This window comes from Thermobia domestica, chromosome 7 (assembly GCF_964235325.1).
Source record: "Thermobia domestica chromosome 7, izTheDome1.hap1.1, whole genome shotgun sequence".
Classification (NCBI taxonomy): Eukaryota; Metazoa; Arthropoda; class Insecta; order Zygentoma; family Lepismatidae; genus Thermobia; species Thermobia domestica.
Window position 1 is genome coordinate 276,370,105 of NC_137460.1, and position 25,653 is coordinate 276,395,757.

General features: G+C 35.0%; 1 protein-coding gene across 1 annotated transcript in view; it reads left to right on the top strand.

Annotated features, from left to right (window-relative positions):
- The first annotated feature begins 254 nt into the window (after positions 1 to 254).
- Positions 255 to 25,653, top strand: part of LOC145690945 (uncharacterized) — a 51,980-nt gene continuing 26,581 nt past the window's right edge. The window contains exon 1 of the mRNA XM_081766405.1: positions 255 to 824. Within this exon, the coding sequence (XP_081622531.1) occupies positions 460 to 824 (365 nt within the window). The 5' untranslated portion in view covers positions 255 to 459. The remainder of the gene's footprint in view (positions 825 to 25,653) is intronic.

Here is a 25,653-nt window from a genome sequence, read left to right on the forward strand (position 1 = left end):
AAAAGTAGCATTTGAAGCAATAATAGCACGTGTATTAAATAAAATTAGTACCGGTATACGTAACGGGAGATCGACAGTCAGTCAAACCGCAATGGCATACAGAAATACAGGATTTGCTATTCCCGCTAAAACGATAAAGATGGATGGATAACTTCTGAAAGACGAGAACAGCGGTATGTGAGAGTGAGCTACACTAGCGACAAAAGATCTCACTTGAATGAAGTATGAACTAAAGATGTAAACATCCGGGTTCCTTTTCATTTTTCCGGCTGCTACAAACAAACAAACAATTGCCTAGAGAGCGATCGTGGCTAAGGAAATAAGGATCTGCAGAAGATGATTTTAAATATAAAGTTGCTTTTGTGAACGTTCTTGTAAATCATTTCATTAAGACTGGCAACATAAAATATAAGGGAAGTATAAGAACAGTGTTATATTCTTATTATATTTCAATTCGCAATGGCTGGTGAGGCGTCTGTTAAGTTGGAATTGATGTGCAAAGAAGAAATTCCTTATGACTTACCTCAGGAAGATCCACTCGAAGGGAAAGGGTGGACATACGAACTGATGACTAACAAGAAAGAGTTAATATTATCCACAACGGAAGGAGAGGAAACAATGGACAATGATACAGCTATGTGTTCTTTGGATGTGAAACTAAACGTTGATAGGGTGAAATCAGAATTAGCAGTAGAAGATGATCCTGAATTTGAAAGGAATATAGAAACGCCTAGAAAAATAGTGGTTCAGGGGACTTGCGCGTCGTACTCTAATAACTTCCAACAATTAACAACAAAAAGTTTAAATTCACTTCGCCCAGAAAGGTAATGTTCAATTTTTCATATACTAATTGGCTCAGATTGATAATACGGTTACATGCGTTCGAATAGTTTGTTGGCTAAAAGCAATACTTCACGAGAAATATTTAGATATGTGAGATATCTCGAACGTAAGTTAGTAACCTACAATTAGGAAATTGGAAGACACAGGTAGATAAGCTGTATACCTAATAAAAATAAGATCGATACGACTAATACAAATCTTATGTAGTTTAGATCTTGATAAACTAATTATTTCTTTATTATTGATCACACACTTCTCACTAATTGTTGCACATATTTAAAATATGGGTGCTCGACAATATTGTTTTATTTATATAGAGACTTATGTAAAATAACAAATCGTGAGAATGGTATATATCCTAATATTTTGCAAATTTAAACGTGGAATGTATTATATTGGAACAAGAACTATGGACGTTTGTGTTTTTACTTAGAATTTAGCTCAAATGTGTCTAGCCTCATTTTTCCGGAGGGCTTCGAAAGACATTAGTAAAATACAAGAGAAAGAATATTTTAACCATCAATGGATGTTCGTTAATTGTAGAGGTCCATACATCAAATCATTTCATAGCTGCACTCATTTCTTTCAAGGAAGTCGACTTTTTACATTCCCAGGAATCATTTCTAGAGTATGAACCTAAATTTCTCAATGTATAATCACTGTAGGGGCTTAGTGAACGTACATGATGTGTGAATTATTGTACAGACAACGCTAACCAGCATGTGCTAGATGGCCGGTAAAAATAAGATTGCTATGCAGATTAGAGCATTACGCAGAATGTTGGTAAACGAGGATAGCGCAAAATTCTGTATTTAGGATAAACTTACATGTCTTACGTGTTGAATGTGTTCTTGTACGTTCCTAAGTATTTTATAGGTAACATCTTGAAATGCTTTCTTTGCTTGTATATTTGTGTTCCAAACTAACGCAATATATTAGGGACGTAATTCCTTAGTTATATGAATTCCTTCCTTCCCAAAGGTTTTTCTAGTTTTGTGTCATGATTTGCCACATTGAATGTTGATATTTCGTTTCGCTTACAGTGGTAACTAGCTACCGTAACACGGGGTTACTTTGCACATTGGGCATTACTTCCTACAAAATATGAAAAGAGATTCAGTCATCCGTTAGTAAAACCCTGAACTGTAAACAGATTGGTGGTAGTTCATAGTTTTCTCACTGGGTGTCTGTACAGTCATATGGTACTATGTTACTGTGGCGCCACATATTCTGTCTGCTTGTATGTGTGGAATGCGGTGAGTGGGTAATTGAATTTTGGTTTCATGGCGACGATCGTGGTAACTATTCTACAACCAACTTTACTGAATAAATAACTTAGTTCTTTCATTTTTAGTAGTTAAGTTTAACAAATTTGGATTTGTGCTTTTTACAATTTAGAAATTTATAAGAACTCATCTAGGTGGCGAATACAAAGAAAGTTTGAATTCGTTCTATTTCAAGCGCTTTCCGATTCGATTTTTTTTTTCGCTGCTCTGAGCCTATCGTTGATGTATGTATTTGACATCTAGGTATTCCTAGTAGAAGTGGCAAGTAGCTCGCGAGTTTTGTTTTTTAATCAAGAAGGAAGTATTAATGTTTGTACTGACAAACAATGAAAGACATTTTGATCGTTGCTTTAAAGTTGTTTCAAACTTCGTGATGAGAACGGCTCCTACTCTGCGGATGGTATAATTTGAGAACGTTTCATTTCTTTTAGCCGAGTGAAATAAATTGAGATCTTATTTGAATATATAAAGGAAAGTAAGAATATCTCAGGTACAAAGCATGAAAAATTTCCCAACCATTCTATTTTTAACATCTTCCAAACTTTAACAGCTATTGCCAGTTATTTTGCTTCTAACTGCAGTGAATGTAATTTGAGATAACGTCTTTCTTATTAGGTGAGTTAAATAAATTTTGTTACTCTGCTTTTAGATTTTAGATAGAGTGAGAATGGCCATAGATACAAGTCCCGCAGGGTTTTGTGTTTTCTTATTTAAGAACAGTTTTGGAATAGAAGATTAAGAATAGATTTATCAATACAAAATAACTATGCAAAGTATCTCTTTTGACAAAGCAGAACCTTAATATGTTTTAAAAATGTGCCCGACGTCGGTTTCTTCTTTTTGGGTTCCCTTTAAAGGGGGGTGTTCATTATGACTACAAGTCGATTTCTAAGTAACGTTAGTTTCAATTTTTGTTATGGGGCAGCAGCATTTTATCAGATGATATTCTCGTTGTACTGTTGAAAATGGTATTTTATAAACGACTTTTCCTTCTTCTACATAGAAATGTAGAACTTCTGTACAGATCATCATTATTATTTAAATTCATTTCAGAACGATGTTAAATCAAATTTCATTGTGGGTTACTGAGATATACTCATAAAATACTAGGGAAGCGTTATTTATTTATTTATAAATTAGCCTGTTTAGAGTCCAGATTAAGAATATCATTAATACGATATTATTAAGTACATCCCCCCTTTCGAACAAAATTTCTTAGTATGATAGAAAACTATATCGTCTAAGCTGCATTTCATTCTTGAATGTAGGTTTACATTAGGAAAGCACAATGATGGTTGAGTCCAAGTTTTTGTGAGACAAAGATTTAAATTGCTTTAAGAAAAATTATTTTCCACTTTATTATATTTCTTACACGGGGGAATATATTCTATGATCCAATCGAAACTGCAGGAACGTGAGAGTAAAACTAACCAAGACAGACGAAAAGGTTATGGAGCTAATGGTTTATAGTTTACTTGTGTATCAGTTTTCTGATATATTTTGTGTTTCCACGTATTTTTCCTTTCTTTAATTTCCATTTTTCTCAATTTTTAAGATTTTTTCACACCATTTTAGACTAAATTCCACCAAGATATGAGTTTTCTATCATTTTTTCAGTACTTGTGTGAATTGATAGTTTTCCCATAGTTCATACTGCCTTTTTGGACAGGTCTATATTTTTGCTCTTAAAGTTGTAAACGCTGAGCTATTCCATATAAAATCAGGAAGTTCACGAGTGAAGCCTTAAAAATTAAAGTTAGATTTTATGTTTCAAATGAAATTGACGTTTGTTTGATTTGCACTTGCTGATGGCTCAAAGCTCATAGGATACAGGCTTGGGTGTCGTTTCTAAGCTTGTGCATCATCCTTTACAAGAATTTCCATTAACAAACCTGGATTTCTTTAATTTGTATTATTGTTTTCTTTTGAGATTTTAGCTTGCATTCTCCGTTTTTTGTTGACTATTTACATCTTTATCTCGGGCACTTGCGTAATGCTTTTTCATCCTTGTAAGTGTCTATTTCCTTTGTTTTTTTTTCTGGTTAGTTATAACTCAGTAGTTTACGAAAATGCATTTTAAATTTTGCATTGTCCCTGAATTTTAAACTCAATCTTTTATTCTCCTTCGTTTCCTTCTGCTTTTTAACCCTTAAGAGGAAATATGTGTATGTCAGACACCTATGTTTTTTCTTTGTATTACATTGGCAACACTGATTCACTCAATGTATCGGTTCTCTCAGTACCTTCCAATTATTTAGTTGTATGTGTGTCGCAGTAGTCCATTGTTGGCGTAATGTCTGAGTGAACATTTATCGATGATTTTAGAAAGAGGCACACATTTCCATTATTGTTTATATTTTTGCGTGATTATGGGACACACATTTCCTGAAGAGAGTTTTGCTTTCAAAAATTTTTGTGGTTTACTTTTATTTACCATGAAATAGAAGCTATTGAGCTCTTGAAACATACTACTTTGTTTGTGTGAGATTTTATGTATTTGCAAAATATAGACCTAGTACCTCGAGAAAGAAATTTAAGAATGAAACTGTAAGTACAGCAGATCCTTATTTCACGGGGAAAATTCCAAAAATGTTGAAAGTACAGAAGTAATTTATATTATTGTCTTCAGTAGATTCTGACTGAGACGCCTAATTTTTTCCTCAAATCAAGAATTACCTACTGAAAGTGAGGACGATACCAATTCTGATACAGTGCCAGGTGTGAGCTCAAGTAGTAACAGAACTGTCAATCTGAGCAGCCCTAGTGAAGTTTCATGTGATAACGAAGGCCTTAGATACAGAGGTAAAAACAAGTTTGTTTGGAATTGAAATGAACCTCTAAGAAACCGAAGGGTACTCATCAAAACATAGTCAGAGGGATTCCTGGCATAGTCACCCATGTAAGAAGTCTGGGAAAAAAATCCTGTCTTACTTATGTAATGATGATATAATTCAGGAGATTTCAATATAAAGTTGGAAGAAAATCGAAACAAATTTGAAGTAAATTAGAGCAAAGTCAAACTACAGATCTACTGACCTATCTGAAAATAAAGCCTTTATTGCTCTCCTAATATTGTATTCTATTTGTAAATCAGGCAACGAAGACATGTATTCACCATTTTCAAGACACTTTGGGACGACCTCTATTTAAAGCTAACATGTTCGTTAAACGTTTCCAAGCTTTTGGACAAATAGAACATTTGAACAGGGCAGCTACATGTGGACAAATAGCATATTTGCGGGGTAGTAATATGTAGAATTATACTAATTTAAAATTTTTCAGTTTTTAAATTTATATTCTATTTTTATTTAGATATTGAAATATTTTCCGAATTTATATTCCAATAAAACCGAATTAATATATGTAATTCTTGTTTATCTAATTTTGCTCGAAGTACAAAATATAAAGTTTCATTATTCTACATTACACATACGTTTTTTAAAAAAGATCTTACTTTATACATGTCCGTGTCCCAGAGACACGCATTTCTTGTAAGCGAACAAAAATAACTTTCCCTGTTAAGGGTTAAGATATTTTCTGACTTTAAAAATTACTCTAATAGAATACATTTTACAAAAATGGAGATCCTAAAAGAGCTGGGAGTGAATCAAAAAACTACTCTCTCTTCTTTGTCTTCAGTTAAATATAATGTTACTATTTGGATGAATCCTTCGCGATTAATTCCAATCAGTATTGTCCTAAAATCGATAAGATAAAGCGCAAGTAAAATGGAATTAAAACAAGAAGAAACAGCTGGCAATCAACAAGGATATCATCTTAAAGTTTCTTCTTGGCTTTCTTTTCATTCTTTCGAATATCTCTTTTCCATTTTGTCTATTGCCAAACAACATCTGGAATTACAAACATGTATTATAACGAACATTAACAAAACGGAAGTGATGTTCACCTGTTCCACGTTATTTCGAGAGAAGATAATTTTGTTTATAACAAGTTTTCGTCTTCGTTTATAAAGATTTATAATTTGTGCTGAAGGAATGTATGATTTTTTCTTGCTTTCCTTCTTTTTATCTTCTCCCGATATTCTTTACCATATATTGAGCTAAGTTCTGAAATTAATTTCCTATCTTACCATTTGATGTTATCCCATGCATCTCAATTAGCTTTTTCTAATAACTATATTGTTCTCGTTTCTACCAGGGTCATAATGGGAAGCTGTGAGGGGCGTAGACATAAAATCATAAATAAGGCGCACTGACTGTAACATAGGGACGTTATTTCATATGCGTATTTTTTATTAAACAGGCTTATCAACAGTTGCATATGCAGTATTATTACAAACTATCCTCGCAGACCGTTTAAACGCTCAAAATTGTAAATAAGTAATATGCAGCGAAATGATAACTATTTCATAATAAGTTACTAGGTTTGGAAACACCTGCTCGACACACAGGTACCGTAGTGAGTCATCAAAATTACCAGAATGCCATTTTAGAACATTTTATAACTTTTTCGTTTTTATAAAAAAGTTAAATCGAATATTTCTGGTTCAGGCTTACACATCCAGGATAACAATGCTACCAACTTGAAATGTACAAAATATAGCTAGAGGACCAAATATTTAAACATGTACAAATTTTGCCCTGTAATCCAAATTGAAAAGTTGAATATAATACAACTCAAAGATATGGTAGTCAAATAGATTGATTATTTGATCTCTGTGGATTCAAACTTCAGAAAAACGATCATATGGTATTTCACTATATTTGACCCAAAAGCCGTTGCTTGTGGGAAGCGCAAACCGTTGACCGCTAAGTTAGTCCGACGGTGATTTCTTCCGACTTTTGGTCTACCATGCAGTAACATGTTAAATCACATTAGGTATTTAATCTTCTAGTATAAGAATTACAGGAACCCTGACCTGTGAACCTTTTCAAAGTCTCTTTGTTTAATTCCCTTTTTTAATTTTATTAGTCGGTATATTTTTTTCAATTTGTCATCTCTTGGTTAATTTTTACCATGATATGCATTTTCTGTTGATGATTGCTTTTTGCTGCATATCCAAATATTTCTTAAATGTTCACTTATTTCCCTTTAATCCAATTTTTTATCACTTTTCCATGTCAGCTAACCACTAACATTTAAGGGGACTGGCGTTCTAAGAAATATTAGCTCCTTCCTCCAGTTTAATTCTTTCAGTTTATGTCTGATAGCTGGACACCGAACATGGCAACACGTATGCCCCGAAATATGACATGCCAGTATATTTCTCCAATTGGAGCAAGAAAGAGTGAATATTTCGCCATGACTTAGAGACGCACTAGATAGATTTGATAAACTACATTCACTTTGAATTCTAAGGTATGAAAATTAATGCAAGCAAAATGAATATAACAATATGCATCATGCTAAGACAGAAAGCATGGACACAACAACGAAATTTCAACTTTTAAGAATAGAAAGTCTGCATTCAAATCAGCCATAAAACTCCACACTGCCATATATTGCCCCCGGTTCCATTTCAATTTTTGGTTTATTTACAGTTTATAAATGTTTATGGGATAACATCTGGTCCCAAAAAAAATTGCATTTCTAGATCAAGGTCAGGCAAATTTAATCCACTATCTTCAGAAGTTACTGTTAAGTCTAAATATATGTAGGATCAATCGAGGATTTCCATTGAGAAAAGCTAAAATATCTAAGCTAGAAGCACTTTGAATGTGGTCTTGGCGCACAATGTTGCGTATATCATGGACCGAAAGAAAAAGAAATGAACAAGCACTAAGGGTTGCTAATGAAGAACAACAGATCATGAAAATAATAGGAAAAAGAAGAAACACTATGGTTTGCCATCTTATTCGGCACTCCGATGTGATCACCATGCTGATAGCGGGAAATGCAATAGAAATACCAGGAAGAAGAATACCAAGGATACAATATATAGACACTTACGAAGAAGAGACGTTATCAAGTTTTAAAACTGATCTCCCACGGTAGAGAAGAGTTTCAAAATTTCCATGTTGCCCACCTATCTATGGTTGGGGTGAACAGGATGGAATCGACGATTTAAAGATTGGTTTCCCTAATTTACTATATTCACACTAGCTCTTTAAGGATAATTAGAATGTTGATTTCATAAATCTACGAAGCCAGTTGTACCTCTTGAAGGAGGTGTACTCACCAATAATGCATGCGGGAATGACATTTCTTAGCTTTGTTATGTAATGTTCGGGCAGCGTAAATAAAACTTCGAAAATAATATTCGCAACCTCTCGCATGAATACGTCGGAACTAGGTCGTGTTATTTTTTTAAATAAACCGCGTTCAAGTATCGGCTGATACAAGCTATATTTTGCTCTCAAAACACATTATTTTGTTAATAATAATATGTTTTCTGCATTTCTTGTAGATATCTTAAATTTTATTGGCCAGTGGTTAGTGGAGGTTAGTGTTGGTGAAATATCTTTACACTTCTATTTCTTTCTTTTAACTGCGTGGATTATTCCAGTGGCCATGAAATCCTGTTTCCTGTCGTTGTTAGAATTTTGTAAATATATTCGGAAAGTTCATATAGATTTTCGCTTTTTTCCCAAAAGTTTACACATCTTTCTCTCTCTCTCTGTCACTTGTTTATTGCTTTTATCCCAACTTTGCTACGGCAAATCACGATTTCTTTCGTACCTACATTGTGTCATAAACCGAAGCTGGGGAGAACGGTAGACAAAACATAGATACCGTAAAAATTGAAAAGTGAACAAATGATCAAATTAAGCTCAGGTATTAACAAACTAAAATTATGATGTGCAAATCACAAAAGCTGTTTGAACTTTACACAAAATATGATAATACCAAATATAATTCAGACAAATTAAAGAACATCAAAAGGTTACAAATGATAAAGTAGCTTTTATTGTATATATTTTCGGCCGTTTTAACTTGTTTTATTTCCCCTTTTATCTTTTATTATTTTCGGTATTTTCGAAATATCTTTTTATTTTATTTTCGGGTTTGTCACACAAAACTGAGATTAGAAACGATTGTTAGGATTAAACAGTGGAGTGCATTGTTCTAAAGTAAACTCATGTTATACTCTTATGAGTGCTCCAATTGTACGGATTGAGCTTCGCAAGCTAAATCGCCGTTTGCATACGTGAGATCCAATTTTTTGTTTGTTTATCATCAGTGGTTGTACGATATTTTCATACGCCTCCGTGTAAAATAATTTTTTCAAATATTGTGCAGAAATCAGCGGTGAAGTGACTAGTACATATGTGTTAGCACCCTAACATTCGTTTGTAATCTCAGTTTTGTGACAAATTCTGGCTCCATATCATTGAAACGGAAGGAGTAATTGTGCCTGCTTGAACGATCGCTTATTACTATCTGCAGAGGACTCCAGCCGACCCTTGGGATAATACGACGTGGAACGCCTGAGATCCTATTAACTGCAACACCTCTGAAGGAGTTGGCCGGTCGAAGATTATTGTGATTAAGTGAAATCTTAATTTATCAATTGTGCCACACAGTACAGTATTAAAAGAAAATAAAATAAGATAAAAGGTGAAATAAAAAAAGTTAACACGGCCGAAAATATATACAGTAAAAGCTACTTTTTCATTTGTAACTTTTTGATGTTCTTTTAATTTGTGTAAATTACATTCAGTATTATCACATTTTCTGTACAGTTTAAACACGTTTTATGATTTCCACCAGAAGATAATTTTAGTTTGTTAATATCTAAGGTTAATTTGATCATTTGCTCACTTTTCCATTTTTACGGTATCTTTGTTTTGTCTACCGTTCTATCTAGCTTCGGTTTATAACACAACGTATGTACGGAAGAAATCGTGATTTGCCGTAGCAAAGCTGGGATGAACGCAACACACAAGTGAGAGAGAGAAAGGATGTGTAAACTTTTGGAAAAACAGCGAAAATCATTATGAACGTTACGGTTATATTTACAAGGTTCTAACAACGACATAAACCACGATTTTATGGCCACAGAAATAACCCACGAAGTAAAAAAAGGAAATAGAAGTGTAATGATATTTCACCAACACTAGCCTCCACTAAGCACTGGCCAATAAAATTTAAGATATCTACAAGAAAAGCAGAAAACAAATTATTATTAACAAAATAATGTGTTTTGAAAGTAAAATATAGCTTGTACCAGCCGATACTTGAACGCGTGTTCATGCGAGAGCTTGTAAATATTATTTTCGAAGATTTATTTACGCTGACAAAACATTACATAACGAAACTAAGAAAAGTCATTCCCGTCATGCTTTCTCTGTCTCAGCATGATGCATATTATTATATTAATTTTGTTTGTATTTATTTTCCTCTCTTAGAATTCAACGTGAATGTAGTTTATCAAATCTATCTAGTGCGTCTCTAAGTGATGGCGAAATATTCATTCTTTCTTGCTCCAATTGGAGAAATATACTAGCATGTCATATTTCGGGGCATGCGTGTTGCCATGTACGATGTCCAGCTATCAGACATAAACTGAAAGGATTCAACTGAAGGAAGGAGCTACTATTTCTTAGAACGCCAATCTCCTTAAATGTTAGTGGTTAGCTGACTAAGACAAGTAATAAAAAATTGGATTAAAAAGAAATAAGTAAACGTTTAAGAAATCTTGGAACAATTCCTATTATGTAGCTAAACGCAATCATCAAAAGAAAATGCATATCACGGTAAAAAATAATTATAAAAGGACAAATTGGAATAATATATACCGACCTTAAAATTAGGAAAGGGAAAAGAGATTTAAACAAAGAAACGATGGAAATGTTTATAGGTGATGGTTCCTATAATTCTTATACTAGAAGATTAAATACGGAATATGATTAAACATGTCACTGCATGGTAGACCAAACGCCAGAAGAAATCAGCGTCGCACTGACTTAGCGGCCAACGGTTTTCGCTTCCTACAAGCAACGGTTTTTGGGTCAAATATATGAAATGCCATATGATCGTTTTTCTGAAGTTTGAACCCACAGAGATCAAATAATCTATCTATGTGACTACTCTATCCTTGAATTTTTATTATATTCAACTTTTCAATTTAGATTTCAGGGTAAAATTTGTACATGTTTAAATATTTGGTCCTCTAGCTATATTTTGTACATTTCAAGTTGGTAGCATAGTTATCCCGGATGTGTAGGCCTGAATCAGAAATATTCGATTAAACTTTTCTTTACAAACGTAAAAGTTATAAAATGGCCTTCTGGCAATATTGATAACTCAATACGCTACCTGTGATTCGAGCAGGTGTGTTTCCAAACCTAGTAACTTATTATGGAATAGCTATCATTTCGCTGCGTTTAGTTATGGAGAAAGAAGTTAAGATCAATACTGTGTACAAGTTGTGCCGTATACTGTATGAATACTGTATAGAAGCTGTACCGTATAAGAGATGGAAAGAGTATTTACCAACCTTATCTTTTAAGATTTGTGTGTTTGTAAGATTGCTGAAGGCAATGGTTTCATGGTAAATTCAAGGTGAAAACAAATAGTGTCGGGAGAAATGTAAGATCATTATGTCGTTTCATTACGTTTCTGGTTTTAAGTTTGTTAACGTTGAGATCTGCGCTTAAATACAATTACTATTAATGCGAATACATTTTACTAATCCTCTGGACTTTCCTGACTTGGTATATACTATTAATTTCACTCCGTTTGCTTATTTGGAAATAGTTCCGCAGGTGTGAATTCGTTTTGCTAATGATTACACTAGGAAAGTAGTACCCAAATCATGTGCTGGCATGTGATGGTATTATTGCCACCTCGCATACTTCGTTTTGATATTTCGTGACTTTTCGCGTCACCCTCAGTTAAAATAGAAATTAATGTGTCTATTGAAGCTTTCCTGGCGACGTATTGTGAACAGGTCTTCTCGGGCTAGCAGCCAGGTGAATACTGTTATATCTTGCGACGTTTCGAGGGCTGACATCGTCCTCATCTTCAGGCGAATATGATTGTGCAATGGAGTGTATGAAATATATATACTCATGTATGTACGATTGGACTCTTCTGATTGGTGGTTGAAATGGCGGCTTCTGATTGGTGCTTGAGATGGCGGGATATGATTGGTGTCCATGTTTTACTCAGTTGGAATCCTGTGTCTCTGTTAAGGTTCGTTTTTTCTTGTATGATTGCAACGGCTTCTTTTATCCTCCTGTCCCAAACTCTTGAGCATTTTGCTATTATTTCGGCATCTGTGAACAAAATCTTATGTTGCTGTTTGATGCTATGTTCAGCCAATCCGGATTTTTCTGGTTGGTTTAGTCTGATGTAACTGTTGTGTTCTTTGCATCTGGCTTCAATGGTTCGTCCTGTTTGTCCAATATATGACTTACCACATTCACATGGAATGCGGTAAACTCCAGGAGTTCGGAGGTCCAGGTCGTCTTTGGTTGATCATATTAAGTTTTTTATTTTTGCTGGAGGCTTGTGTATTGTCCTGATGTTGTACCTGGCAAATAGTCTGCTGAGCTTTCCAGAAGTGTTCCCGGTGTATGGGAGGCAAATTGTGTTTTTCCGTTCTTCATTTACAGTTTCTTCTGCACTTTTGTCCTTGTTGTCACTGTCCTTCGTTCTATTCCTTTTCAGGGCCATATTTATATCTCGCATTGAGTATCCATTTTGTAGCATGGCGCTGCGAAGATGGTTAACTTCCTCTATTAAACAATCTTTGTCGGAGATGGAAAATGCTCTATGTGCTAAAGTGTTGAGAACTCCAAGCCGTTGAGCTTTGTGATGGAAACTGTTTGCGTTCAGATATAAATCTGTATGTGTTGGTTTCCTGTATACCCTATGGCCTAGGCTGCCATCCGTTCTTCTGTATATCATGATGTCAAGAAATGGTAGACGTCCATCTTGTTCAACTTCCATTGTGAATTTAATATTCGGATGCTGGTTATTAAGATGCTGCAGGAATTCCTGTAAGGAGCTGCGTCCATGTGGCCAGATGGTGAAGGTGTCATCAACATACCTATAGATATGTGTGGGTGCCAGTGGTGCTTTCTTCAGTGCTTCATGTTCAAAGTGCTCCATATAAAAATTGGCTACTGCAGGTGATAGTGGAGAGCCCATGGCGACGCCGTCTGTTTGCTCATAGTACTGACCACGGTATAGGAAGAACTTGCATCCACTGGCACCCACACATTTCTATAGGTATGTTGATGACACCTTCACCATCTGGCCACATGAACGCAGCTCCTTACAGGAATTCCTGCAGCATCTTAATAACCAGCATCCGAATATTAAATTTACAATGGAAGTTGAACAAGATGGACGTCTACCATTTCTTGACATCATGATATACAGAAGACCGGATGGCAGCCTAGGCCATAGGGTATACAGGAAACCAACACATACAGATTTATATCTGAACGCAGACAGTTTCCATCACAAAGCTCAACGGCTTGGAGTTCTCAACATTTTAGCACATAGAGCATTTTCCATTTCCGACAAAGATTGTTTAATAGAGGAAGTTAATCATCTTCGCAGCGCCATGCTACAGAATGGATACTTAATGCGAGATATAAATATGGCCCTGAAAAGGACCAGAACGAAGGATAGTGACAACAAGGACAAAAGTGCAGAAGAAACTGTGAATGAAGAACGGAAAAACACAATTTGCCTCCCATACACCGGGAACACTGCTGGAAAGCTCAGCAGACTATTTGCCAGGTACAACATCAGGACAATACACAAGCCTCCAGCAAAAATAAAAAACTTAATACGATCTACCAAAGACGACCTGGGCCTCCGAACTCCTGGAGTTTACCGCATTCCATGTGAATGTGGTAAGTCATATATTGGACAAACAGGACGAACCATTGAAGCCAGATGCAAAGAACACAACAGTTACATCAGACTAAACCAACCAGAAAAATCCGGATTGGCTGAACATAGCATCAAACAGCAACATAAGATTTTGTTCACAGATGCCGAAATAATAGCAAAATGCTCAAGAGTTTGGGACAGGAGGATAAAAGAAGCCGTTGCAATCATACAAGAAAAAACGAACCTTAACAGAGACACAGGATTCCAACTGAGTAAAACATGGACACCAATCATATCCCGCCATCTCAAGCACCAATCAGAAGCTGCCATTTCAACCACCAATCAGAAGAGTCCAATCGTACATACATGAGTATATATATTCCATACACTCCATTGCACAATCATATTCGCCTGAAGATGAGGACGATGTCAGCCCTCGAAACGTTGCAAGATATAACAGTATTCACCTGGCTGCTAGCCCGAGAAGACCTAAAAATTAATGGTTTAACAAATTCTTCATTCCCATAAACAAGTAATAAAAATATCATTTAAATTACTTTGACGATTCTCATAGTACTTAGATACCAAATTCATAATATATATGTTGCATCCGATAGTGCGCTCTACTTCTGAAACTGAGTTGTTGACCACGCGGAATTTAGGTGGCACTTCACACCAGGTGTTGACAATAAGGTAACACTGGTTAACAAAAAGAATGTCCTTGTAATCCACAAGGAGCGTAGCAGATTGGGTGTCGCGTAAACGGGAGGTTGTACGGGTAGTAGGGAGTTGGAGAGGGGTAGGTTCCGAAGAAACCAGCAGGAGGCATGCGTTTTGCTGTGATCAAACCATAGAATGTATTCGTTCGATTGTAACGTTATAATTAAATTTAATGTATTTTTCGTCACATTAGCCCAGTTCGAATACTAAGATAAGTTACTACTTTCAGGCACCCTCAATTTATACGTATATTTGTAATAACTAGTGATTGCATAAATTTCAAACTAGACACATCACATTGACTACAACTACTTTTTATTATGTAGTCTCCATAATTAAATACCAGTTGCCATAGCAAACCGAAACAAAAATTTTATTTTATTACTGTAACCACAAACAGAGACTATTTATCTGAAATCAACATATATTCTATATGTTTTTTCTTCTTCTTACACGAAAACCTTTACCACGACTTTGTGTGTTTCGATCCCAGGCGGATTTCTAATTTAAAAGACGTACTACCCTCAAATGCAATGAACAAAATCTGTGGCATAGATGAAGGGAAAACTATCGAAGAACTAAAATTTTATGCTGATATTTAGTCCAAGACATCGCAAGGAGATGTTGTGAGTGAATGTGATATTGAATATATAAGTAGTGAGTATGAAGAGGAAGCATGTTAAAGCGATATTGAACCAGGGATGTAGGAAATCAAAGTAAACTTGCAAGTCCATCCTTACGTGTGCGTTTAAAATTATATATGAATATCACATGTATGCCTTATGTTATACATACCTCTTTAAAATGTACAAGTTCCTCCTTACTATCCCTCTTACACATGCAGAAAGGAAGTTGTAAATATGCTTTTCTTGAAACTCAATATTATAAAATAAGGATTGAGAGCAAACCACGGGAAAGACAACCTTCAATCGTTTATGTTAATGCAGTATGAAAGGATATACTAAATAAAGTGAATAAAGATGTCTTAAATAATAAATTATGTCATGATAATGCAGAATTGAAAAATTTCTGATATAAGGTAAGGATGTCCTTCCTTCTTGTCATGAAAACAGATCAAAGTAATAAAAGTTAAATGCTATATATATATAATGCACTGCCACTTCATATATATATATATAATTATTGACAGTGCATCAATAGTAATTAAGCTGTCTGAAACCAAAGTGAACTATCATAACTCCATTTTCGAGCTGTCAACAAGTATGTGTAAAATTGGAAACCCTGGATGTCAAATACCACAAAAATTGTACATTGCCACATTTTTACATCACCTTTTCATGTGAGTTTATCCACCACTCTTTCCAATAAGTGATAATTTATCACAAATTATGAAAAACTACAAAGTTTAACCTGGTTGCTGATAGTTTGAAAATGCATTTAGTTCACTGTTTTCACTGTGTTCACTGTTTCAGACAGCTCAATTGAGGTCCCCATAATAAAAGGGATCCAAGTTATACATGATGTTTCCAATAAGTTTTATTTATAATCGGAAAACCACTCTGCGGATCACAATATGCAAACTTCGAAAACCTCATCACACTCAACTCGAGGGTCTACCAATGAGTGAATTGTGTCGTGGTTATCCTCCCAGCTTATATACAGATGATGATAAGAAAAATGAAAAAAACTGTTGTTGGCAGCACGTCAGATGTATTGGTTGGCAGTGATGTGGCACGTGCAGCGCCGGACCGCTGGTGGTGGTGTGTTAGGTCGGTCTCCATACTACGTCAGGCGCAGTGGAACAGCAGTGTCCAGTGGCTGCCTCAGACGGAGGTAGTGTAAAATGGGACACCTATCAGATTTTCAAAGAGGGCAAATTGTTGGTGCGCGGTTATTTGGAGTGAGTGTGACGGCAGTGGCCACTATGTTAGGTGTGTCCCGTAGGACAGTGTCGACAACACTCGGGAAAACCACATCGGGGAAGCGGAATAAAATCATGATTGAGAGGTCACGCCGGGTATTAAAGCGCATTGTCACCCAGAACCGTCGTGCCACTGCGGAGCAAGTGGTGGAGGAACTCAACCAGCACCCCCCCCCCCTGTTTCGACAATCACAGTCCGCCGCGAAATACATGACATGAACTTAAGGGGTCGTGTTGCACGTGCCAAACCGCTCATCAGGGACCATAACGCTTTCACACGCCGCAAATGGTGCCGCGACCATGCAGCTTGGACCGTTGAGGACTGGAAACGTGTGATATGGTCGCACGAGTCATTCTTCACCCTATTCCCAACCACGGGCCGTGTTTATGTGTGGAGAACACCCAAAGAAGCTTATGATCTGCAGTGTCTCCGCCCAACTGGGAAACATTTCGGCGGCTTGGTGATGCTGTGGGCCTATGGTCAAACTTAGCGGAAGAATCACTGCCAACGATTATGTCGCAATTCTGGAGACCACTTGCATCCTATGGTCCAGATGTTGTTCCCGGACAATGACGCCATCTTCCAGGATGATAAGGCACCCATTCACACAGTTGGAGTTGTTGCAGAGTGGTTTGAGGAACATCGGGATGACGTTCAACACCTTCCCTGGCCCGCCCAATCACCAGATTTCAACATAATTGAACATCTGTGGTCCGTCTTGGAAACAAGATTCCGGCGACGATTTCCACCTCCATCCTCTCTCACAGAACTGGCCGATGCCCTGCACGAGGAATGGTGTAAAATTCCACTTGCTACCATTCACGACCTCTATGCCTCCATCCCACGTCGCATCAACGCTGTTCTGAAGGCGAAAGGTGGCCCGACACCATATTAATCTGGTAAGTTGCAATTTCGTTCAGGTGTTTCCATTTTTCTGATCACCATCTGTATTTCACTATGGAGTGTCAATTTCCTAGATAAATTTATCTACTTCAAAAGTCACTTTTCTTGCCCTCTAAGGTGTTCACCTTGTGTTTGATGTAGATGTATTATTGAGTGGAATAACATTATGTGGTTTTGAAACTTACAATTTTGAGCGTTTAAACGGTGTGCGAGGATAGTTTGTAATAATACTCCACATACAACTGTTTATCAGCAAGTTAAATAAAAAATACGCATATGTTATAACGTCTGTATTTTACATTCAGTGCGCCTTATTAATGATTTTAAGTCTACACCCCTGACAGCTTCTCATTATGACTCTGGTAGATATAAGAACACTATTGATATTAGAAAAATCCAGAGGCCAGACTAATCCAGAGGCATGGGATAACATCAAGTGGTAAAATAGAAAATTAATTTAAGAACTTAGCCTAATATATAGTAAAGAATATCGCGAGAAGAAAGAACAACGAAAACAAGAGAAAAATCATACGTTACTTTAGCACAAATTATAAATATTTACAAACGAAGCCGAAAACTTGTTATAAACAAAATTAATTTCTCTCGAAATAACCTGAAACAGGCGAACATCACTTCCGTTTTGTTAATGTTCGTTATAATACATGTTTGTAATTCCAGATATTGTTTGGCAATAGACCAAATAGAAAAGAGAAACAAACCATAAAAAATGATACTCGGATAAATGAAAAGAAAGCCAAGAACAAACTTTTAGATGATATCCCTGTTGATTGCCAGCAGTTTCTTCTTGTTTCAATTCCATTTTACTCGCGCTTTATCCTATCGATTTTATGACAATACTGATGAGAATTAATCGCGAAGGATTCACCCAAATAGTAACATCATATTTAACTGAATACAAAGAAGAGAAAGTAGCTTCTTGACTGACTCCCTGCTCTTTAAGGATTTCCATTTTTGTAAGGTATTTGCTATAGAGTAGTTTTTAAATTCAGAAAATATCTTAAAAAACAGAACTAAACGAAGGAGAAAGGGATTGAGTTTAAACTTCAAAGACGATGCAATATTTAAAATGCATAATCGTAACCTACTGAGTTATATCCAACGAGAAAAGAGTGGCAACGAAAATAGACAATTACAAGGAAGAAAAAGGCATGAGACAATTGTCGTAAATAAGACTGTAAGTAGCCTACAAAAAACGGAGAATGCAGGCTATAATCTTAAAAGAAAACAATAGTACAAATTAAAGAAATCTGGTTTGATAATGGAAATTGTTGTGAAGGGTAATTCATAAGCTTAGAAACGACACCCAAGCCTGTATTCTATGAGCTTTGAGTCATCAGCCAGTTCTACTCGAACAAACGTCAATTTCATTTGAAATGAAAATCTAACTTTAATTTTTAAGGCTTCATTCGTGAACTTCCTGATTTTGTATGGAATAACTCCGCGTTTACAGCTTCAAATGCACAAAAAAAAGGACCTGTCCAAAAAGGCAGTATGAACTATGGGAAAAGCTATCAATTCACACAAGTACTGACAAAATGATAGAAAACTCATATCTTGGTGGAATTCAATCCAAAATAGTGTCTTAAAAATTGAGAAAAGTGCAAATTAAAGAAAGGGAAAAATACGTGGAAACACAAAATACACCAGAAAACTGATACACAAGTAAACTATAAACCATTAGCTCCATAACCTTTTCGTCTGTCTTGGTTCGTTGTACTCTCACGTTCCTGCACTTTCGATCGGATCATAGAATATATTCCCCCGTGTAAGAAATATAATAAAAGTGGAATATAATTTTTCTTAAAGCAGTTTAAATCTTTGTCTTATAAAAACTTGGATTCAGCCATCATCGTGCTCTACTAATGTAAACCTACATTCAGGAGTGAAATGTAGCTTAGACAGTACAGTTTTCTATCCTAGTAAGAAATTTTGTTCGAAAATCTGGATGTACTTAATAAATTCGTATTTAAGATAATATTCTTAATGTTGACTTTACAGGGCTAATTTATAAATAAATAAATAACACTTGGCTGGCATTTTATGCGTACATCTCAGTAACCCACAAAGAAATTTGACTTAACATCGGTCTGAAATGAACTTAATTAATAATGATGATCTACAGGAGTTCTATATAGAAGAACGAAAAGTCGCTTATAAAATACCCTTTCTAGAAGTACAACGAGAACATTATTTGTTAAAATGCTGCTGCCACATAACAGAAATTGAAACTAACGTTACTTAGAAATCGATTTGTAGTCATAATAACCACCCCCTTTAAAGGGAACCCAAAAGGAAGAAACCGTCGGGCACATTTTTTTAAATATATTAAGATACTATTTTGTCAAGAAAAGATACTTTGCATAGTTTTTTTGTATTGATAAATCTATTCTTAGTCTTCTATCCTAAATCTGTTCTTAAATAAAAAATACAAAATCCTGCGGAACTTGTATCTATGGCCATTCTCACTTATGTCTAAAATCTAAAAGCAGAGTAACAAAATTGATTTCACTCAACTAATAAGAAAGACGTTATCTCAGATTACATTCTCTCCAGCTAGAAGCAAAGTAACTGGCAATTGCTCTTAAAGTTCCAAACATGTTTCAAATAGAATGGTTGGGAAATGTTTCATGGTTTGTACCCGGGATATTCTTACATTCCTTTATATTCTCAAATAAGATCTCAATTCATTTCACTCGCCTAAAAGAAATGAAACGGTGTCAATTTATACCACCCGCAGAGTAGGAGCCGTTCTGATCACGAAGTTTGAAACAAGTTTAATACTACGACCAAAATTTCTTTCATTGTTTGTCAGCACTTACATTAATACTTCCTTCTTCATAAAAAAAATACTCACGAGTTACTTGCCTCTTCTACCAGGAATAGCAGGATGTCAAATATGCATACTTCTACGATAGGCTTAGAGCAGCGTAAACAAATATTCGAATTCGAAAGGGCTTAAAATAGAACGAATTGAAACTTTCTTTGTAGTTTCAAGCTAGGGATATTCTTACAAATTTCTAAATTGTTTAAAGCACAAACTCCTTATTTGTTAAACTTAACTACTAAAAATGAAAAGAAATAAGTTATTTATTCCGGAATGTTTGTTGTAGAATAGTTGCAAGTAAAGGGTAAAAATCCGATACAAGTTAGGAAAATATTTCCAATCCTTATTGTTGAAATATTATCAAACTTGTGGTTGGTAATAACTATTTTTCCGCTTCTCAACACAAAGGATATAAATTGGATTTGTCTTATCCGTAAAAAGTGAGGGGAAACACATTTGTTACTATGTGATACAATATGAAATATACAACTATGTCCGTAGATAACAAACTAAAATTATCCGTTTCTTCTATTCTTTACGTACTCTAAATTTTGGCCCCTCATTTACGCTCTCTGAGGAACTGACGTGGAAGTGTTTCACTTCAAATCACGTTATCGCTATTCGATGAGTGAAATAATTAGTTATCCATTAAAGGATAAGAATATATGGTAAGGTAATATGGTCAACCACTTGCACCTTCGTTACTTTCTGATTATTGCTAGTGCTCCTATGTTTGTGCTCTCAACATAGAATTTATCATAACCTGCTCTAATGCTAATCGCAAAAATCGAAATATATAGCCTACTAGGTTTGGAATTTTGCTTTTACAGAATTTTTGCAAACAATGCCTCTCGTGTGTTATTACCATCGCGAAACATTCTTCATTATTGTTTTTTACGCTAAAAGTAAAAAGGGCATGCGAAGATAAATACTACACTCTGAGTACCGAAAAAGTGAAGAAATATGTTATGCATCACATTCTAAAATACAGGGAGCTGAACTGTTTGAAATAAATATTTAATATTATAACACGATTGGTTCGTGTTTCTGTTCGGGAAGGTCATTCATATAACTTGGTGGGGTTCGATTCCTGCCTACCCCTATTTGGGAAGACATACTTATGGCCTTCTGGGTTCGTATCTTGTCCGGTACGCCTTACTAATGGTGGTTTTAGTGGTTAGAATTCGTACGAGGAACTGGACCTGCTCGCAACTTGAGATGAATCCGAACCAAGCTGGAATACGCGAGTACCCACCTTCAGTGACACGCCTACTTGGAGTCCACTCAAGATCTGTATTAGGGAGTACTGAATTCTTACTGTACCTGTAGTGATTGATGCGAGGAACATGGATAACAACTGAAAACAAAAATGTACACGAAATTGGTTTTATTCAAGCACAAAATAATATACATATCACATACATACTTACTTCTGTATTTTATTAATATTGACTTTATTTATACCTTTTGATGCTTTTGTATTTCAATTCTTTCCGTTCATTATTTTAGCGTACGAAATATAAGCCCATATATTAGTTAATAGGAGAATAAAAAAATAAAAAAAGAATTTTAACAGATTAACTCAAAAATATATGATATGACGACGAAGAAGCCGGCTTATTGCGTGATAAGAGAGATGATCATTTTACGCACGTTGCTCACTGAACACTAATTCACACAACACTTTAATTTTGGAGATTTTAAGAGAGAAAAAGGGAGGGGGGCATATAATTATTCCGAGTTAAGGAGTTCCTTATAAATTCATGTTTCCTCTTCAATGGTCGTATTTTAGGCTCTATCTCGGTCGCTTCTGTGTAACTTTGCGAATAGTCGAATGTATAACTGCATCTATCCTTTGTTCAAAAGTCGTGGTCGTTCGTCACTTCGAAAATAATGCGTTTCTTTTACATACGTTCATTCACTCTATGAAAATTTAATGCTTAAACTATTATTTTGATCATAATCCCTTTTTCACACAACTTTCTCCACTACACCTTTAAAGATGATTAAAGAAATTTTTGATTTTCGATGCACACAACATTTGCAAGACAGTCCATATTGCAATCCACGCCAATCACACCGCGCCTTCTTCTTTCAGCGTCTGTAAGATTGCGCTAGTCATGACAGAGAAAATATTTTAAGAATATCTATAAGAAGTGTTTTCTTACAAGGAATATATATACATATCGGAAAGTATTAAATGTATTCTTCATTAAAATACGATGATTAAAATATTAAAAATACTCAAAATATTCTTCTATTGCTTTAGATTTAATTGTACTATTTTTTTTATAAAGTCACGACCACATCACATTCCTTTGCCCGACGAACAAGAAGTTCAAATCACCACTCACAGTACGGCCAACTCATTGACAAAGATAAAACCATAACACAGTATGCGCCAACGTACAGTGCATAGAGCCTCATTCCAATTCAGGTAGAAACAACTGGAAAAATTAAGATGAAATGGGAGTGAGGAGGACCACACGCTCACAAATGGCGCGCGGAAGGGACGATGATCTTCTTTGAAGATTATCAGAATCCTGGAAACTTGGAATTTTCCTCTTCGTAAATTTATTTTTCCGGTTATTACTCCTCTTCATTCTTGCACTATTAATATTTGATTTACGATGGTTCACTAATACTTTACACAAACGTAGATGGGCTATTTTACTTTTATGGGCTATTCACTTTAAATGTTTTTATTTGTGCAAGTATAAGATTATATTGTTGTTCATAGCACAATGTTTCAATACAAATGGAATAACATGTTGATTATCTATTATATTTCCATTTTATATCGTATATATGTAGTTTTCATATTCTATTTATTCACATCACATAATATATTTCTTATACCATTACATAAATCGTAAAATTTTAACCTTTCCTTTTTTTCTTTCTTTGTAAGTATCTGACTCGTGTTGTTACATCTTACACTAAATATCCTTATTATACTAAACATATGAAATTTTCAATATTTTAAACAGAATAAAATATAAAATGCAAAGATAACTATTTTTATACGTATATGTACTTACTTATGGCTAATTTTCAAAATAACTTTTAATAATGTAATATTTTCATTATACAAACATTCAAAATACGACATTTAAACGACACTATATCAACTTATAAGTAATTTTTCAAACATAATGCAATAATACGATAACACGAATATATGACATAAATTCTCTCATTAGTAAATACTTTTTTGCAAAACATATTACACACTAAAACTTTATTTTCACACAATATTGAATAACATACGTTTTTTTCGAGATTTAATAAAATTTATCGGCGCCTTTAAGATTGACAGCTAAATTTTTACATAGTAATAATTCAGTTATGATTCTTTCTGACCACTCGACAAGGTCTGCCTGGCTAAATTTCAAAGATACCTACCCACAATGAATTATTTGTTTTCCACCCCGAGATGAGGCCGAAACATAGAACACAAGGTTAAAAATTTAAAATAATAAAGAATGGGACTTACCAAAATTGCTTACTCCGAGCGTTAAAGAAACATTACACAAAATATATAGGGGAGAACCTCATCTCAATGACTTGGCATATATTTTTGCTAATTTTTCCATTACTTTGGAAAAGAAAACATCAACGGACATCTGGAAGTCGCATAGCTGATCACAGATGCCTGCTTATATCGTATGAAAAAAAATTTTTTTTTCTACATTCCTTGAACTCTCTCATTCAATAACACATAAGGGTTTTGTAAATTTACCAATGCTAATTCCAACACATCGGATGAACACAAATTTTTACAGTACAGAAAATTCAAATATTTATCAACTTCCAACAATTTTCCCAAAATTTTGTGTATTCGTTGGTTATTACTTCTTGATTGAACCTTTTGAGATAAACACACTGGTGTTGTGGTTAATGCGTTGCAAAGAACAGTTTCAACACTAATTTCTAAATCTGAATTTTTAAATTCGCTTGAAATCACTTCATGGTATTTCTCAGAATTATGTTTCACAGCTAAATCTAATTAAATTTTACGAGTTTGTTTCGTAGGTTTCCACACCTTCAGTCGGTCTACTGAATGCGATCCAATTGATTTACCAGTTAAAGGATCTAACAATTCGAACACCTTTTCTGAATTTGATGGTTTATTAACACAAAGATAAGGTCCTTTGAACACATTAAAGAATTTTGAGATTTTCTTGTCAGTTGCAGAACTTAAGTTTGTCTGTTTCAAGGAAACCAGATCATTCACCTGTATTTTGTGTTTACTTTCCTGTTGAGAATTGTACCTCTCATTTCGCTTTCGGATCACTTCTTTTCTTTTGAAATCTGCCATTACCAATTTATTATCCCAACTTTCATTGTCATTTTCACTTGTATCATTTGTAAAAATGCCAAAATGTTCGAAGATGGGTTTTTCAGCATGAATGTTCAAATGTAAACTAGCTGGACTCGCGCCAAGACTACTTGATATCGAATAATTCAATAACACAACTTGCGGTATAAATTTCTCCCAGGAACCATGATCATCTTTACAAAATAGTCTGAACAACCTGTTCGTCTCCCGATGGATTCTCTCGACCGCGTTCGAGGCTGGATGGTACGGCGTGGAATAAAATATTTTAACACCATATTCTTCCATTTTTTGTTTGAAGTTTTTAGAAATAAAACAACTACCATTGTCCGCTAATATAGCTGAAGGTATTCCTAAGTGCACAAAGTACAATGATTCCAAACATTTAGCTACACACTTCGTAGTAGCGTTCCGGATCGGATAAACAACAAGGTAGCGAGTAAAAACATCCAAGACTGAAAGTATAAATTTACATTTTGAAGGAGATAGCACAAGAGGTCCGATGATATCAATTGAAATCAATCTCCTAGGGCCTTTCACCTGTATGGTTTCTAGAGATCTAGCTGGGGGTCGAGTATCAACTTTAGTTCGTTTACACTCGAGACAATCGTTAGTATAGTTCATCACGTCTCGTCGCATAGATTTCCAATAACAAATTTCGCTGATAAAACTTACAGTTCTTTCACATCCGAAATGTCCACGGTTGTTATTCATTTCTTCAATTACCAGATTTACTAAAGATGGTGGAATGCAAATTCTCCAGCTGTTAGGGAAATGAAAGTTCTTATACAACAAAATCCTGTTTTCCAATTTGTAGATTTTCTCTACATCTCTATTTTGCATCTTTGTATAAGGGTCGTTTGGTTTTTCTAAAAATTTTATAATTTTACTGTACTCAGGATATTCTTTTTGTTTTTCGGTTAACTCTCCTGGTGTGAGGTTTCTGAAAAATGATTAGAGGACTTCCAAATTGCTGATGTCCAAAATTTCACTAGGAGGGGCCAAAACTATCCTTGACAATGCATCACTGAAAACATTTTCACTCCCCGAAATGAGCTTTATTTCTAAGTTAAATCCCTG